General features: G+C 36.7%; 1 protein-coding gene across 2 annotated transcripts in view; it reads left to right on the top strand.

The window, feature by feature from the left end:
* The first annotated feature begins 273 nt into the window (after positions 1–273).
* Positions 274–18,806, top strand: part of LOC125675029 (uncharacterized) — a 34,847-nt gene continuing 16,314 nt past the window's right edge. Inside the window, exons 1-2 of one of the 2 annotated variants that reach the window (XM_048912497.2) lie at positions 274–531; positions 17,666–17,812. In XM_048912497.2, coding sequence (XP_048768454.2) covers positions 450–531; positions 17,666–17,812 — 229 coding nt within the window. In that variant the 5' untranslated portion in view covers positions 274–449. The remainder of the gene's footprint in view (positions 532–17,665; positions 17,813–18,806) is intronic. The other variant, XM_048912506.2, reaches the window with a different exon arrangement.

Below are 18,806 nucleotides of genomic sequence, written 5' to 3'. Positions count from 1 at the left end.
GAATTAAATCTGAACCGCGTTCACACGAAGATTTTAATGCGCATTAGTTTACTTTGAATTAAAATTGACGTCGCGATTTAATGCGAATTGGATTTACAATTTTAATTCGAAGTAAACTAATGCGCATTAAAATCTCCGTGTGAACGCGGTTCAGATTTAATTCGCATTAAGTTACGTTTAATGCGCATTAAATTCTTCGTGTGAACGAGACATAAACTTTAATGCGCATTCGTATGAACGAGGCATGAAATAACACCAACATCTATATTTATTAACATCCTGAATAATAGCAAATTTTACGATCAAATAGGAAATCAGTGTCACGTGTTTAGTTCTTTTGAATGTCTTCCTGTTGCTAAACGTAATGTGTTCTATCACTCAAACATGTATCGGGGAAAATATTTAAAGCATAAATTTCCTTAATGGAAAATGGTGGATAAATAGTTTGTATGGGTGTTCCAGGGAAGCTAATAAGAATGAGTCGTATTGCACCAGTTTTTATTTTGATTTTAATGACTACATTCGGCGATGGTAAGTACATATACTTAATATTGTTTTAAAAAGAACTTTTAGTTGATACAGAGTATGTCAAACCTACCTCTTCATCCGATTTTATAAAGCTATATCATTATAATGATCTAATTTGTTAATAGAAGCTCTCACTGGATCGATTGAATGTTTGATTGTATCTTGCTTAACGTCTCGCTCGATAATTTTTCACCCATATGGAGACGTCATTGTCCGAGACGTCACCAAGATCAGTGAAGGGCTTAAAAATTAGACCTATATATACTCGGCGCTTACGAGCAGTGAGGATTCTTTAGCGTGACACACCTACTGTGACACGGGACATCCGTTTTTAAGTTCATCTCCGAGGACTCGTGGTATTCACACCTGATGACGAGCGTTTGGCGATGGAACTGTCACTACCTGTTTTAACGACTTGGGTCTGTCGCGGCCGGGATTCGAACCCCGGCATACCGCATGCGGGGCGAACGCTCTAACCTCTCGGCCACCCCGGCGGTTCTCACTAAATCGAATGCTGTCTGACGTGTTTCATACCAATCGTTAAGCAGTTCTTTACACACTAATTTTGACTACGGATTAATCTGTTTACCTGATCCAGATGTAGGGCTCATGGCGGGTGTGACTGGTCGACAGAGGATGCACACCCCTCCAAGGCACCTGCTCCCACCTCTGGTGTGTCCAGAGGTCCGTGTTTGTCCTTAATTTTGTACTTTTATAGGATTTTTGACATTGATTGAATGAGGTTTTACGCCGTTTTGCAATATTTCAGCCATTTTACGGCGGATTTATGAGATTGATATATGTTCGTTATCTTCAATTGTTCGTCATGAGAATAATGGATATGATCTAGAAGGGGCAGTGTTGAGGGACGGAACATGGAGTGTGATTTGATTGTCAAATTAGCATTACATTCTCCGTGACTTCCAGATTAACATCGTGTCGGCTACACGATCAGTAAAACCCACATTTTGACTGTCAGAACTCCGCTCTTAAACTTCCGTGCTACACGATTTGTTTGTTGTTTTAAATCCAATTCGAGATTTTGTCACCTGTACAAAGACACCATTAGCTGCAGCTGAACTGCCATAAAATTATACCTATGCATGGCGCCCCAGCAGTGAGGGTTGCTTATGGTGCCAATGCCCAACTTCATACGGAACCTCCATTTACAGGCCACATCCGAAAGATCTTATCCCGGACGATTTGCAGAGACATTTACAGTGTAATACTTACACGTATGTTAAATGTCGTCAGTTTTGACGTAGAAATTTATGCAAGGTGAAGATAACGAACAGTGATCAATCTCATAACTCTCACAAGCAATACAAAATAGATAGTTGGGCAAACACGGACCCCTGGACACACCAATGCAAAATGAATTTCAGAAAGTGCGCGAGGAAAACCTGTTTAAATTTACCCTCGGTTCCTTTATTCATCCGTTCGAATTTCCCGTTCAATGGCTAAGAATAACTTGCATCTATCAATTCAGTTTGAAATGGAATGCATATAAATTACCATCTACTTTTTCAGCGTAATTACATATATTTTGAATTATGATACAGTGAGTCTTTTTATTCTTTTCGAATTTTGATGAAGATTGATAGGGGATTAGAATTTCGAATTGTGGGCATCAAAATTTAATTTTATTGTTCGAAAGTATCACATTTAAAAAGTTACTCATTTCATGTTCACGAATGTTTAAATTAACAAACGGTATTTCGAATAATTATCTATTAATCTATTTAGTTTTTGTTTGCCCCTAGCTGGCTAATGGAGAATGAACAGAGTACGCACGAACGAAAACCATCAAAAATATAATTCTATATCTCAAAGGAACACATGCAACTACCCATTACCTGCACTATGAATTTCTCTCTTTTGTTCAAGCTCTATAGATTTAACCTTGTTTTCTAGATTACATATATCGATATATTACCATTGTGCAGGTAGTTTAGAATTGAAAATCAATAATTATCACTTGGTTTAGTAAAATTAGTGTACTTTAGAACATGCACTGGGAGTAAGCCATGTTTTTAAAGGAGAATTAGATTATTTTCCGCCTATGTCATCAGTTTACATATACAAGTTTGTACAAGTTCGGCAGAGTACTTAGGTAATGTAAATTTCCTTTTCCTCTCTAATCTGATCCTCAAATATTTACTAAAAACAAATGAGAAAAAGGCAACCGAAAATCTATTCGATTCTTCAGAAAGAAAAAATCCATTTCCTCTCGTTTGTATACATGCTTGAGATGGCATTATTGGGTAGGATATTGTCCCCAGCCGTCAACAAATTTCAAAACATATTCTTTATGTATTAATCTAGTATAAGGGCGCTCGATACAAACGCGAGAGACCCTGGTTCCATTCTCTATCCCGGAGCTGCGCCAAACTTAAGAGTCACTACAGCTCATTTTGCGCAAAAATCATAAAATGACAATTTTCGCAGAGCTTTCTCAAATGTTGCATAGTTGAATGTATAAACTTTGTGCAAGTAACATTAATTCTCATTTAAACGCAAAAGTTAATACTTTTTGACGGCCCTGTAAAAATACATTGAGACTCCCCCTTTCAGTCTGCAGACGCATGCGCACAGATGATAAACAGAAGCGCATGTCGTCCAGTGAAAGAATACAGTATTGCGACATATAAGGCGAGAAAATGGGGACTGCTAATACATGGAATGGAATTTAAAACTTGGCTAAGATAACCACAAAACTTGTCACTATCGGGGGAGGGGGCAGAAAATGACAAAGCCGATGAAAGGGGTGGATAGAATTGGTTTTCAAATACATATGCATTAATTAATTGATTTTTATATTGTTTAACGTCCCGCTCGAGAATTTTTCATATACATGGAGACGTCATCATTGCCGGTGAAGGGCTGTCAAATTTGGGCCTATGCTCGGTGCTTACGGTCTTTGATTAGGGAGAGATATTTATTGTGACACATTTGCTGTGACACGGGGCCTAGGTTTTTGCGATCTCATCCAAAGGACCGCCCCATTTAATCGCCTCTTACGACAAAGCAAGGGATACTGAGGACCTTTCTTACCTGGATCCCCACGGGATTTGATACCTTTGAATCCCGGATGGTCTTCAGAGCACAGTTTTTTTTAAAGCAACTTTATGCTTGTAAATTGTAATAAACGCTTTATTGAAATGTGGAAAATGAGCTGTAGTGTCTCTTATGCTTAAAACATTGTTGTGACGTGAGTTCATTGTTTTGACAGTACTTTATTTTTCATACTGTACTGAACATAGTCCAGTATTATTAAGAGCAGTCCAGTATTATTAAGAGCAGGCCAATATTATGAGAAATACTGGACTGACAGTAAAAACCAGGAATAAAGACCACTCTTTGTTGTTCGAGAAAACATATTTATTATTTATCACATACAATATTCAAGGCATGAAATATTCCAGTAAATTATACGAAATGAGTGTTTCATGAATAATCCGGATATGAAATCGTTAAGGCACCACAGTTATAAATCCATGTCACAATCATTCATTTAAACACATGCACATTAAAGTCGCAAATTCACTGTTACATCCCCGGCAGCGATGTTTATTTCTTTTCTCGATCCAAAGGAAACACTTTCATTGAGCTTCACTTTTTTCGGCTCCGGCGGGGACACTGTGGACGGTTTCTGAATTAAATCACTAACACTCTGTAATTGTTCATCGGAGGTGCGTTTGTAGTTGCGAATCGCAGATGACCTGACGAATCTTTTATTTGCTCTCAAATGATGCTGCAGTGATATGATTATTTCACACACTGTATTCGGATAGTACTCTTTTCCTGCCTTATTTCGTACTTCAAGAATAAAATATTTCAATGCCGAATTCAAATGTTCATTTGACATAGTCAGAAGTTCGCCGTGCCATTTCCGCGCGTTTTTCCAAGAATTAAAGACGCTCACTGCCCAACGTGTCTTGTTAATGGTATTGACAGGTTTGGAGTTCAAAACAAAGTCTTGTACATCGTGTTCCTGTAAAGGCAATGCAAATCGCTCGAAATTGTCCACTTTCTCTATTTCCTGTGTGGCCTGAACTAAGAGGTCATTGTCTGCATCTGATATATCAGAAAAACAGTCACTTTTAAGGTCAAAGTTCAATTTAAGATTTGGTTTCTTCATTCTTTCTTCCTCTAAATCCAGAATATCATTCAAAATAGCATCAGAATTCTCGTCTGCTAAATCCGTAGTAGTATCGCGAAATTTATTTTGAGTAAGAGGGTAGTTATCATCTGAGTCCATTTCTTCAAGGCACCCGGACTAAATGCTAAAAGAGGGATGCGGCTTCTGTTTTTATACCAGTTATAAGCCTACGTGTCAGTATCATATTATTAGGGTTTCCAGAAAGGAACGTAGGAAATCAATGTTTTGTTTTATCTAAAACATTCTTTCCGAACACCCTTTACGTCCCCTCATTCACCCCAAAAAGAAAACCTGTTTTGTTGAGTACAGTCTTCAGACAATAGAAGTGTTCGAATCGCTTTCCATGAAGAACAAAACCCTGTTTTGAGGAGTACCGTATTATGACAATTGAAATGATGAGCTAACAGTTTTTTGTGAATTAAAGACAAGATTTGACCTTGTGTGCCATTAAAGTTTATGAATTCCTAATATATCAAAATTATTAAAAACAAATCAGAAACGAAAGGTGTAAATATATTTGTCTATACCAATGATTATTTGTACGTGGGTTTTTTGTGTGCGTTTAAATGCATTTGTTTTTAGATAGAACAATGTTTTAAGTAAGATACAAGACTCGATGGTCTATTGTGTCAGATACGGGACTGATCACTCGCCGCTACGCGACTCGTGCCAGTCCCGTATCTGACATAATAGACCATCTTCGTCTTGTATCCCTTACTTAACATGGGTAACAACTGTTCTTACGCCAAGTGCCCGGTAAGAAGCGAAAGTTACATGTACGTCTGAAGACGTGACTTTAAAAGGGAAGTGTCACGGTAGATGTCGTCACAATAGAGACTCCTCCCTGCTATCACCGTAAGCATCATGAACTGAAGGTCAAACTTTGCAGCACATCACCCAAAACTGGTGACATCTTTTTAACATGAGTGAAAAAAAATTAAATGACAAATGAAGGTCACGAGAAGTGATCTATCTGACAAATCATATAAAGAATACAAAATTGAGAGTTGATTAAAGATGGACCCCAAAACACACGCTTGATCATCGCTGATACTACCGTAATTTTGCCATGTTTGCTAATCAGTGTCTCAAAACAAACACTGTATAATGAAAACACCCTATATAACCTCACGGGCGTACATGTATTACACATAGTTTTCGGTACTCACGTTGAATTATTCTTTGATATAAAAACAAGATATCGTAAAAATCTACACAACGTGATCGAAAACGCACGGCAAGAAATTGACAATGAAATTGATCAAATGATGGAGATAAATAGCAGAACATTTCATGCATTTCTGAAACGTGTTGTGAAAGACAGTTAGTTAGTCGTCGCGTACGACAAACAAGGGATACTGAGGACCTATTCTAACCCGGATCCCCACGTGCCCATGGCAGGAAGTGCAACAAAGCGTAGTCTGTCATCGAGAAGAAATGTCCTCAGTTATACTCTACGGATGCGTATTCATGCAAGTACTATCCGCCGAAAGTCACGTACTAGAAATACTCTCTATCGTGTCATAAATGTATTGGATATTATGAGAGGGTTACACGTATATGTTTGTTTCATTCTCTATATTGCTGTACATCATACATGTATTTAAGGAGGTTTGCACCTGAGTTTTGCAGTATTGTCATTTTCTTAGGTCACCTAACTCAGGTGACCTACTGTAATTGGTTGTCGTCCATCGTCGTGCATTAATAATTTTACATTTTTAAATTCTTTATAATTACCTTTCCAATTCTTTTAAATTTTATTATGAAGCATCTTTGGGACAAGGAGGATATAAATTGTAAATTTAGGCAGGGCAAAAAATTACCAATTTTCAATAATCGTTTCTACACCTGCATATCTAAGAAAAACTAAATAAATATGAGATTGATCACTGTTCGTTATCTTCACCTTGCATATAGCAGGAAGGCTCTGTCCAAAATTGGAAATTTCGGGATCCTCAGGGTAGAGGTTACATGTATGACTCCAGGGTGGGGCCTTTGGTACATGATAATATAGTGTGTATGTGCAAAACATATAAATAGTATCTGCTTAAATGGCATTGATACTAAATTGAAACTTAATAGATATTTAGGAGTAGGTAGTCATTTCCCAAAATTGTAAATTTCATGATTCTAGATTTCAGACTTTAAATGACTTCTTGCATATCTAAATGCATATGTAGGGATAGCAGAAAAGGTTGTACCTAAAATGGTAAATTTCGCAACCTCATGGTTTTGAATCTAGGATGGGTCTAAATTAGTCATATCGTTTAATATTAATACATATAGGACATTATGTAAAGCCGTTCAGTAGTGTATAAGGGGCCTCAGTGGCCGAGTGGTTGGAGCATTGCGCTCAAAATCACACGGTCCCTCACCTCTGTCGGCGCGGGTTCGAACCCCGCTCGCGCCAGTAAGTAAGAAAGTTTCCCAATTTACTTTCGGAAGGTCGGTGGTCTCTTCCCAGGTACATTGTATCTGGGTTCTCTCTTCCACCAATAAAAACTGGGGGCCACCAAAAACTGAAAATTTGTTGAGTGTGGCTGAAAACATCAATCAATTAATCATCAGTGTATGCACGTTTAAGGGCATTGAAATTTTAAGTACAAAACTTGTTTTATACTGTTGCTATTAGAATTTAGCTTAGATATTTAGAACAAGAATTTTTTTTAGATTCCATAGCCCTTGGGACTAGTGATACTTTTAACTAGTACTCAGGTGACCGATAAAACCTGTGAGTCTTGTCTGAAAGTGTATTTTTGATTTCATAATGGAGGAGGAATCAGAAATGAACGAGAAAATGTGGGGGTCGTAGTGCTTAGTTTTGAGCCAAGTGTGATAAACTTGATCTCTGCACTTAAAGTTTACTTCCGATTCATTTGCGTAAAATTGATAACATCATAAGCAATACAACATACTCCTGTCTTCTAAAAATAGAGATATAAAAAAAAAGTTTAATGCGTAGTAGATCGGAAATAAATAATGACCTATTTCCTCCTATATTAATATGCGGACAAAATCTTATAGAATTTTAGATCTCAAAACAACATGTGAGGTACTAGAGATTGTTTTATGAAAAACAAATGTCTCCCCAGCGCCTCAAATTGGAAGTGCATCAAATGAAACTTCCTCCGCATAACGTACTGCATGATATGGAGGAGAACGCAAGGGCAGGGACATAAACATTATGGATTCCGATAAGCCATATATAGGAGAAGTGTTCACAAACTATTTTACATCCTCCATTCTCTCTTAGATCCACTCTAACTTTAAGGATAACGAGTTGATCCTCCTGTCCCTATAACATGCACATCTGCAAGTGACATCGAAGTATTGTATAAAGTTCCAAGTCTATCGGATAAGCCATTTGGCAGAAGTGTTCACACATTATTTAAACATCCTCCACCCCTCTTAGATCCATTCTAAATTTTAGGAAAATAATTGGATCCCCCTGTCGCGACAATATACACGTCTACAAATGAGAATGAAGCATTGCACATATTTTCAAATCTATCAAAATGAAGGAGAAGTGTTCACAAGCTATTTTACGTCCTCCATCCCTCTTAGATTCACCATAACTTTTGGGAAAATAATTGGATCCTCCCGTCCAGACAATATGAACATCTACAAATGGCAATGAAGCATTTTACGAAATGTTAAGTCGACCCGATAAGCAATATAGGAGTGTTCACACGAAAGCTAATTTAACACCCTCCACCCCTCTTAGATCCAATATAACTTTGGGGAAAATATTGGATCCTCCTGTCCCGAAATATACACATCTACAATTGCCAATGAAGCATTGTACAAAATTTCAAATCTATCAGATAAGCCACATAGGAGAAGTGTTTACAAGCTATTTTACATCCTCCACCCCTCTTAGATCCACTATTATTTTTTTTACGAAAATGGTTGCATTCTCCTTCGCGACAATATGCATATCTACAAATGCCAATGAAGCATTGTACAAAGTTTCAAGGCTACCCGATAAGCCATATAGGAGGAAAAGCTTTCACAAGATTTTGTGACAGACAGACGGACGGACTGTAAACACTTCTCACTTAATTGACATTTTGTCACATCCTCACTCTCAGAGAAATACATAATCAGTTCACATGTCAGATGGATTGGTGCACCTTGACCCACTTTAAGGCTTTTCTATTCAGAATGTGTGTTGTATCAATTGAGAGTGCACAATATGCTTCCAGGGTGAATTTCACTGTCCGACGGGCGTATATTGTACCATTTGCGGTACTATTGTTATACCCCCCGAACGAAGTTCATGGGGGTATATAGGAATCACTCTGTCTGTCTGCTTGTCCGTCTGTGCAGATTCGTGTCCGGGCCATAACTTCTTTGACTTAGGCATACTATATTTGGCACACAGGTGGATCACCATGAGACGATGTGTCGAGTACCTTCATGACCTCTATATAACTTTGACCCTTAACCTCAAGGTCAAAATTAAAGTGGTTTTTTTTTTTTTTTTTTTTTTTTTTTTTTTTTTACAATTGATTCGTGTCCGGCCATAACTTCTTTGTTCTTTGACATAGGCATACCATATTTGACACATGAGTGTATCAACATGAGACGATGTGTCATGGACCTTCATGACCTCCGTATGACCTTGACCTCAAGGTAAAAATTAATGGTTTTTACGATGGATTCGTGTCAGGGGCATGATTTCTTTGTTCTTTGACATATCCATACCATATTTGACACATGAGTGTATCACCATTAGACGATGTGTCGGGTACCTTCATGACCTCTATATGACCTTGAACTTTGACCTCAATGTCAAAATTGATTATAGGGTTTTGACATAGTCATACCATAAGACATGGGTTTATCACCATGAGACTGTGTCATGTACATTCATGATCTCTTTATGACATTGACCTTTGATCTCAAAGTCAAAATTATAGGTTTATGCCATGGATTTGTGTTCCGACTATATCTTCCATTTGCTTCTACAAAGGCATACCATATTTTTACACGCAGAAAAGAGGTAATTTATACCTATTAACAACACCCTTTGGGAGATTGGGGTAAGTGGGGGGTATTCTTAGTGAGCATTGATCACAGTACCTCTTGTTAAGAATTGCTGCTTTGTTTGGGAAAATGTATCAACGAAATTAATTAATTTTGAATATTTCAATTAGTTCAAAGTAAATACTACTTGCATCATAAATTATAAAATTGAAATGTACATCTATGGGTACAAATGTTGACAAATAATTTGGATAAAACAGGAACTGTAAAACCGCAAGCGCCATCTAGGAATACGAAGCGACAAAGAGTTGGATCCGCCCCGGAATGAGACCTCCCGGTTGCGAAGCGAACGTCCTTGGTAATCACCGAGCTACCGTGATCGATTTGAGACTAGTGCTAAGTCTAAGTGTCTCTTATGATCAGAGGTTCACAAAGGTGTATCGAAATGGTATTATCTGGTTGGTAATTTAGCATCGTCGAGATTCCCAGTATTATGGCGTTATCATTATATAGGACCAAACTAGTAACTGGGATATCTATACTGTTTCATAGCTACATGTTGTTTAATATTCTCTTTATAGAAGTGGACACGTATCCGTCACAAGGAAATCAACTCTTAACTCGCCGTTAAGCTATTTTCACACGGTCTCTGTCTCGGGTTTGCATCAAGTGTATCTCTATTGGCGGTAGAAAAATAATTGCAGTAGGATAATTTGGAAAATTTAGTTAACACACATCTGTAATACCGTGTAAGCAGGATTTTTAGCGAGGATTTAATTTGGCATTATTAGCAAGGGAGATGAGATAGCGAAAATTGAATATCGCTAACAATTTATTCCATAACAGAGATAAAATCTATCTTTCCTGGAATTATGAAGCCGCTAAAATTATCTCTCGTTAAATATATATCTCATTTTTTTATGGAACAATCGCCAAATTTATATCACGCTAAAATCCCACTTATGTGGTAACTTTTTGTCATAGTGAAAAAGATGATCATTCTTGCTGATATCAATAGAAAAACATGTTTGAATAAAAATGAAATATCAAAGCACCAAAATGCTTGTTTATAATTTTTGCAAATTTTCCGATTTCGGATTTTCGCTAAATTTGTATCCAATAAAATTAATTTGATAAAATTTGTGAAATTATGAGGACATTGTTAGAAAGAAAACACTTTTTCAAGAATTTTTTTTTTAAATACTCATGTTCATGAGTTTTTACTTCCGTGCCAAATGTGTAGATTTATTATTCCAAAAATCAGATTCATTCAGGTTACGGATTTGTGGCTTATTTTGAAAGTGGCCTTGAAACCGTACTGGTCCATGGCATGGACTAATGCTAGTATTAAAAAAAATAAAAATAAAAAAAGATGATAATGGCAATAAACACTACATGCAGATCTTGCGTTTAGAATAATTTGAGTTCCCAAGTAATTGCCCACTCAAGCAAACACCAATTCTTTAACCCCCCCCCCCCCCCCCCCGCCTCTGATAGTTTCTTGATGCACATGAAATCCTACCACTAGATATTCAGTACACCGTCAGTACCTACTATGACGTCATCAGAGGACTAATACCCAGCGGTACTTCGGATAAGACCAAACAACCGAGGCCCCGTGTCTCAGTAGGTTTTGCACTATAAAGATGCCTCCCTGCGCCGAGTATAGACCTAAATACTACAGCTAGGGTGTGCACATCTATATATAAATGAGCGTATCCAAGATTTCTTTTTTGCAATTTTAATTGCATTTCTGAAGCCTTACTTCGATTCGGTATGATAAATAATTCATTGCATGAATTTTAGGGAGATAAGAATATCTATTCACCCAGGCAAAATCACATTCGCTGAGTATGATCTTTCTTGGGTGAATAGATACATGCCCATACATGCATCTCCCTCACTACATGCAACAAATGTATAATGTAACATTGTATTTTCTCTCGAACTAGCTTTTCCATTGGTTAAATTGTATTACGTGATTGCTGTCTTAATCACTTTGAATTTAACATGGATTTAAGAAAATATGTAGAGACGATGGAACGCATTATCGAGTGAATACGCTGTAGACAATTCGCCATGACATAAACAGATATCTAAAGTTTACCCCCTTTGAGCAGAAAAATTTATATCGTGAAAGATTCTTCGTTTACTGATAGTACATGTAACACACCATTACATTTTGCAAGGCTATTTTACTTGATAGGTTATATCTTGTTTAACGTCCCTCTCGAGAATCAAACTATGTCATTACATCCAATAGCTTGTGATATTACATGCTGACCTTTGTATCTTGTCCTCGAGAAAATAAATAACTTATTAGATTTAAGGCTGTCTACGGATATATATTTGGTTGGTCAATCTCGTAGACGGCGAGGTGTATGAGATTGATCAACCCAGTAAATACATGTATCCGTAGACAGCCAGTTACAAACCTATTAATGAATGATATGGCACTTGCCGTCATCTGTCCATAAACAATAAACTTTTCGGATGCTTTGAATCCCCTTATATCTTTAGGTTTAAATTTGATACCTGTGCATTGCTTCATAAAGAGACACAGCACAATAGTTTAGTTTCGTATTCAGTTCAATATGTTCAGAGTTGTGGCCCTTTACAAATTGATATTTATTTCAGTTCACACTTTTTTGCTATGTTTTAGTTTCGAGGGATTTCATGGCCCTTTGAATATTCAATATCCTTCTTTCTGTAGAATGATAAAAAAAGATAAATGTCATCTTGTATTTTGTTTTGTTGGTGATATATTCAGTTTCGCAAGCATTGAAGCGGGGAACAATGTACGTGGCTTCAAGGAACTGTGAATACCTTTAATTGAAATCATACAATGGTTTGACTTGTTTATTATTGCACGTATTGAGTCACTATGGGATATTTATGTCTGTATATCTAATATAGGATATTTAATGTTGTATTTACATAATGTACTTAAAGTCTATAGAATAAGTATATATATATATTTAAATCTATTAGTTTCCTTCTTATTTCCCATAAGGTCAGATGTAGTAGATTGAACATTAGTTCGTGTACTCGATTGATTAACAACCTTTGAAGTCACTAAAATAGTAATGGTGAAGTTGTTTAGCTCACCTGACCCAAAGGCTCAAGTGAGCTTTTCTGATCGAATTTTATCCATTGTCTGCCGACATCATAAACTTCACAATTTCAGCTTTTCCATGACCAATTTCATCCAAACTTTGAAGAGTATCCTTGGGTGAAGGGGAGTTAGGTTTGTTTGAATGAAGGGCCACCCCCTTTAAAGGCAGATAATCAAGAAATGCAAATTTTTCTCAAGAACTACACTGGTAAAATTGCAACATATGTTTAACATATGTTAAACATGATTAACATATGTTTTGAAACATACGATAATCATATAAAAGGAGCACTCGAGGTAAACGTATGTTTTCAAACATATGATTAGCATATGTTTATAATATGAATAACATGTTTGCATTACCTTATGATAAACATATTTTGTTCATATGATATTCACATGCTTTTTGTATGATTATCATGTTACCTACATGCAAAATTGTAACCTTATGTTTATATTAAACATATGGTTAACATGTATTAAACATATATTTAACATGCATTAAACATATATTTAGGATATGTTAAACATATATTCAACATGTTTTGAAACACGATAATCGTGAAGGGACACAGCATATATGTTTTCCAACATTTGTTTAGCCTATTTGTTGATAATATACCGTAGAAAAAATGCTAGTATTACTCTGTGATAAATAAATATGTATTTTGTTTACATGATTTCCATGATGTTGATATACATGCAATCAACGTTTACCATCTTTTGGTCATAAGTACCCCTCTAGAAAAAAGGAAACAATTCATGTCGGAAGGAACCAGCATTTATAATTATTTATATCTCTGAGTACATAGTTATTATTCAGTTTGCGCTGTACCTGAAATGAAAGGAGGAACAATCAATACTTTTTTAAAGACACATACAGCTTTACATTTATTTGTAATAATATTAATATTAACCATGCAAAAATATCATAAAAATACATACATTGGTACGTGCGTGTTTATCTGTAGAAAATACCAGACAATTTACACACAAGATCAATTCATTCAAATTCAATTTATTGGCATATCTACTAAAATATTTTTTTCTCACTAAATAGAAAGGAAAGGTAGTACTTCGTGAACATAATTTAATTACCAGCATTATCGTCAGATGCTCTTTTTCTGGCAGTAGCTGTTGTAGGGAGAAGTTTGTGAGTGACTTTAATCCACGTCCGGTAGTAGTGGCTGCTTGATTGCAATGCCCTCTGTATCAACTTTCTTGCTGTCTACTTATTTCTGAAAGAAAAGAAAAACCTAAGATACTTGTTTACATAAATCAATACCCCACTGCATCCACTTATGGGGCTTCCCCCATTTAAATATAAAATAATCTAGATACATTTACACAACATTCAATTTTGATTCTCACATTGTTTGACATTGACATTTAATAATTTTCATATCACTACACTATTTCTTAAACCAATCTTGGTCCCATAGAGCATGAAAGGTGAAGATAACGAACATTGATCAATCTCATAACTCCTATAAGCAATAGATAGTTAGACAAACACGGACCCCTGGACACACCAGAGGTGGGATCATTTAAATTAAGTAAGAAATATGACAATTTTTTGAAAGACGGGGAAAAGCCTACAGACTAGATCTTCAACAACAAAAAAACAATATTAAACATATGTTGCCATTTTACCTGTGTAAACGCCGTAAAAGATTAAATTTATGTGAAATCTTCCTGACATTACATAAATGCAACTTTTCATGTTGATGTTACAGTGTTTTCAATAGTTTTGTTTACAGTCAATATTTTACAAAATTCTCTAGTCATTATAATAATCTAATTAGCAAATACAGCTATCACTTGATGGGATGCCGTTCGACGTGTTTTATACCAGTGGTAACTTAACACCGTTCTTTGCATACTAGTTGTGACTACGGATTGCTGCGTTTGCTTGACCGGGATAAAGGGCTCATAGCGTGTGTGACCGGTCAACAGAGATTACTTACTCTTCCTCAGCACCTGATCCCATCTCTGATACATGTATACCTAGAGGTTCGTGTTTGCCCTTTTCGTAATTCTTTACAATAGTACTGTCACAACCTCCTTTAAGACTGTCAATGGACGTAAAATCTCGAGTACGCTGAAATAAATGGCAGAATACGACAAATAAAACGGATGGCATGGGATTTAGATGAAAGCCATAAGTAGAACTACATTAGCCTGACGAGATATTTGCAGAAATTCCTTCGATAAAGTTGGTTTATACCCCGTGAATCGGTCTCGAAGCAGGTAGCCTCATGATTTGTTGCACACCTTTACGTATATTAGTATCTCACAAGTGGTCAACTCTAAAGCTTATAGAAGGTTGAAACTGACTATTCAAAACGACTTATGAAGGTGATTAGTGGGGGAAATAACATAATATTATGGATAAGTTATTGGTGTCGTATAGAAATGATTACTTTTTCGGGGGGGGGGGGGGGGGTAGGTACATAAGATATAATATACAGGCGATCCACACTTCAGGTACCTGTGGTTGGACTTTGGCTGTAAATTATGTATGAATGTAAAACTTGTATGAATATCAATATCAGAATTCAGTGTAGAATTTTATACCATTTGGTTTATGATATGATTTTATCATCGGCGAATTTTTTCGGCCCACATGCGGAAGGCCGGGATTAGAATCTCGGCCGCGACAGACCTAAGTCGTTATAACAAGTAGTGACAGTTCCATCGCCAAACGCTCGGCATCAGGTGTGAATGTCATGGGTTCTCGGAGATGACCTTAAAAACGGATGTCCCACGTCGCAGTAGGTGCGCCACGCTAAAGAACCCTCACTGCTCAAATGCTGTAAGCGCCGAGCAAAGACCTAAATTTGAAGCCCCTCACCGGTCTTGGTGACGTCTCCATATGAGTGAAGAATTCTCGAGAGAGACGTTAAGCAAGATACAATCAATCAATCGGCGAAGTTGGGTCCCTTTTTGTTTGAGTTTTTTACCTTTACTCTTTAATACTAAACTCCAACACAAGCAATGCAATTGCTCTCATTTTTCTTTTGCGCATTCCTTGTGATAAGACTTTCCTCCTGGTACCAACGTTCTTGCCCTGAGTTTGATCTCCATTTAAGACATCATAATATTATAATGATATCCCTGCACTAATCAGGACAGGGCTTTCGTATTTTGTGCGTAGAACCTTTCATTGAATACCGTTATCTTTAACCTTGTAGCCTTGACCTTGGGGTTTAACTTATGAATCACAGGAAGCCTTATCATACACCATTCAAAAGTTCTAAGTAAGGTTAAAGTTTCAGTTAGGACAACAGTAGATTGATTGTATTTTGCTTAACGCACCTCTTGAGAATTTCAGTTTAACCCATACGTGAATGGCTTCATTTAGGCCTTTGCTCGGCGCTTACGGCCATTGCGCAGTGATGGGTCTTTAAATAGCGTACCACACCTACTGTGACACAAGACATCCGTTCTTAAGGTCATCTCCGAGGACCCGTGACATTTACACGTTTGGTAATGGAACTGTCACTACCTGTTAAAACGACGGGCGAACGCTCTACATCAAGACCACCGCGGCGGTTGAACAGTAGAGGGTCAACGATTCACTGCGATGCATCGAAAAACGCGATTCTGCAGCCAAATCCATTCTCGATTCACCACTGGGCAAATTCAGCTCGGTTCAATTAGATAGATAAAGAGATAGATAAAGATTATGTACCAGTTACTTCCTTGAACCTTTCAACGGCGCCTCTGATTGGCTTAAAAAAAAAGCGTCCAATCAACATTTAGAACCCTAAATCAAACAGTATTGAGGAACACGATGATAATCTAATGCTCAAATAGCTTCCGAAGTCGCTTGAATCCAAAGAGTGGGGGTATAAGTTTCAAACGATTAAAAAACGTATGAATTTTGTTTTTATTATCCCCAATGATGAAAGGTGAAGATAACGAACGGTGATCAATCTCATAACTCCTATAAGCAATACCAAATAGATAGTTGGACAAACATGGACCTCTGGACATACCAGAGGTGGGATCAGGTGCCTAGCAGGAGTAAGCATCCCCAATGATTTGCAGCAATCTAGCAATATGTGTCATAGTGTGATTAAACAATTTCTTGAGTCAAACTAGCATATGTTTTTTAAGATTGGTATTTGTGATATCACAGATCTAATTTTTAGAAGTTTCTCTAACTTTAAGTTACTTTATCTAGTCAAGGATGTTTAAAATATTGTTCTATTTTGTTATGCCCCCGAGATCGAAGATCGGGGGGCATATTGTTTTTGTCCTGTCTGTAATTCTGTCTGAAACTTTTACCTTGCTAATATCTTTTGTACAGTGAGTGCTAGAACTTTGATATTTCACACGAGTATTCCTTGTGACAAGACCTTTATGTGGGCACTAAACCTGTTGACCTTGGCATTTCACCTACTTTTTAAACTTTAACATTGATCATAACTTGTAAATGGTAAATATTAGAGCTTTCATACTGCATATGAGCATTTCTTGTGATAAGATCTTTCTACTGGTACCAAGATATTTATCCTTGTGACTTTGGCCATCTTTGGAATTGACCATTAAAGGGAGGGATTTGTGTTTCACAAACACGTCTTTTTAAAAAATAATTTAATGATTGAAATTTCAATAAATTGTGGCATTCGTATTACCTGTAGTGTCTTTATATGATGATGATTGTGATTTAAAGTAAATGTTGAATAACCAAGTTACTATTCAAATAATCGAATCGAATGACTAAAATTGAAATCGAGTCAAATCGAAAAGTTTGAATCGTTGCAGCTATAATGAACAGCAAGATCTATATGGGCATTGTAGCCCATGGGCCTTTTAATTCCAATGGCGATTGTATTATGTTTAATATTAAAGGCATTTTGCAGGACTCAACTTTATAGCTTCCGAAGTACAAGAGGAGGACAGTAGAGAGGTATATCCGGAGAAAGAATGCACACTGAATCGGGACAATACCATCAACGCTCGAGCAATCATATTGTGGCAACGTAATCTAAAATTAGCACTCAAAACAGGTAATTTCTGTTTATGTACATGCATCTTCATCCATAATACTTTTAATCTCATTTATGCCATCGAAGTAGAAAAGCTGGGACAATATCATTGGCAAAATAGGCTGAGCATGAAAGTCTCTGACGAAGTTATCAGATGATAAAATCATGGTCACGTGGTTAGGTCTTCAGGCTCAAGGGCAGTGCCATATGGATCATATACTGATTTAATGAAAATGCAATGTTTAAATGTCTTCTGAAGCAAACTTGCTGAATATATTGATAATGGAAGCCCAGGCTCAAGAGCTTAGCCTCGAGTGCATTCTAATATGAATCATTGTGGAAACGAATTTATTTTTGAGAACAATTTATTTTCGATTCGTAATCATATACTTAGGCTCCTCCATGACAATTGTGAAATTCACGTGTTAGGAATTCACGTCCCAGTCCATGGCTATATGAACTGATTTATCCACTATCCAGTATTATCTCGGCGAGTATTCTTGCCTAAATGATCGACGCGCCACTGTTAAATATAACTTCCGATTTAAACAAGGCATCGATAGAAACACACTGAACGATCTCACCTACCGCTTTAGAATCATGTAATTTTCTGTGCACATTTGTATGAATTTTCCGTTGTAGAATTTTTATATTTATTTACAGCACTTTAGGTACCTATTTACATTAGCCTATGACATGTTTTCGTATTAGAACTATGAACATCGATGACACTAGTTCATCAATGTTGGAATTGTGTTTTCCTACCTTGGTGTACTTCGTTTTTCAAGCAAGGGGGAGGGGGTAAAAAAGATTACCTTACAATTGTCTATAAAAAAACAACGCTATGTTCTTTTTGGTCTATCTTCAAAATCATATGGTTGTGGTGGTGAGTTGACGTACAAATCCTTATCACCTCACCCAAATGTATCTGCTTTGACTGAAAAGTCATTCGTAGTTTCAAGAAAGGCGAAGATAACGAACAGTGATCAATCTCATACATGTAACTCCTTTAAGC

Source organism: Ostrea edulis, chromosome 1, assembly GCF_947568905.1.
Source record: "Ostrea edulis chromosome 1, xbOstEdul1.1, whole genome shotgun sequence".
In the NCBI taxonomy this organism is placed as follows: Eukaryota; Metazoa; Mollusca; class Bivalvia; order Ostreida; family Ostreidae; genus Ostrea; species Ostrea edulis.
This window is presented reverse-complemented; position numbering and strand designations above follow the sequence as displayed.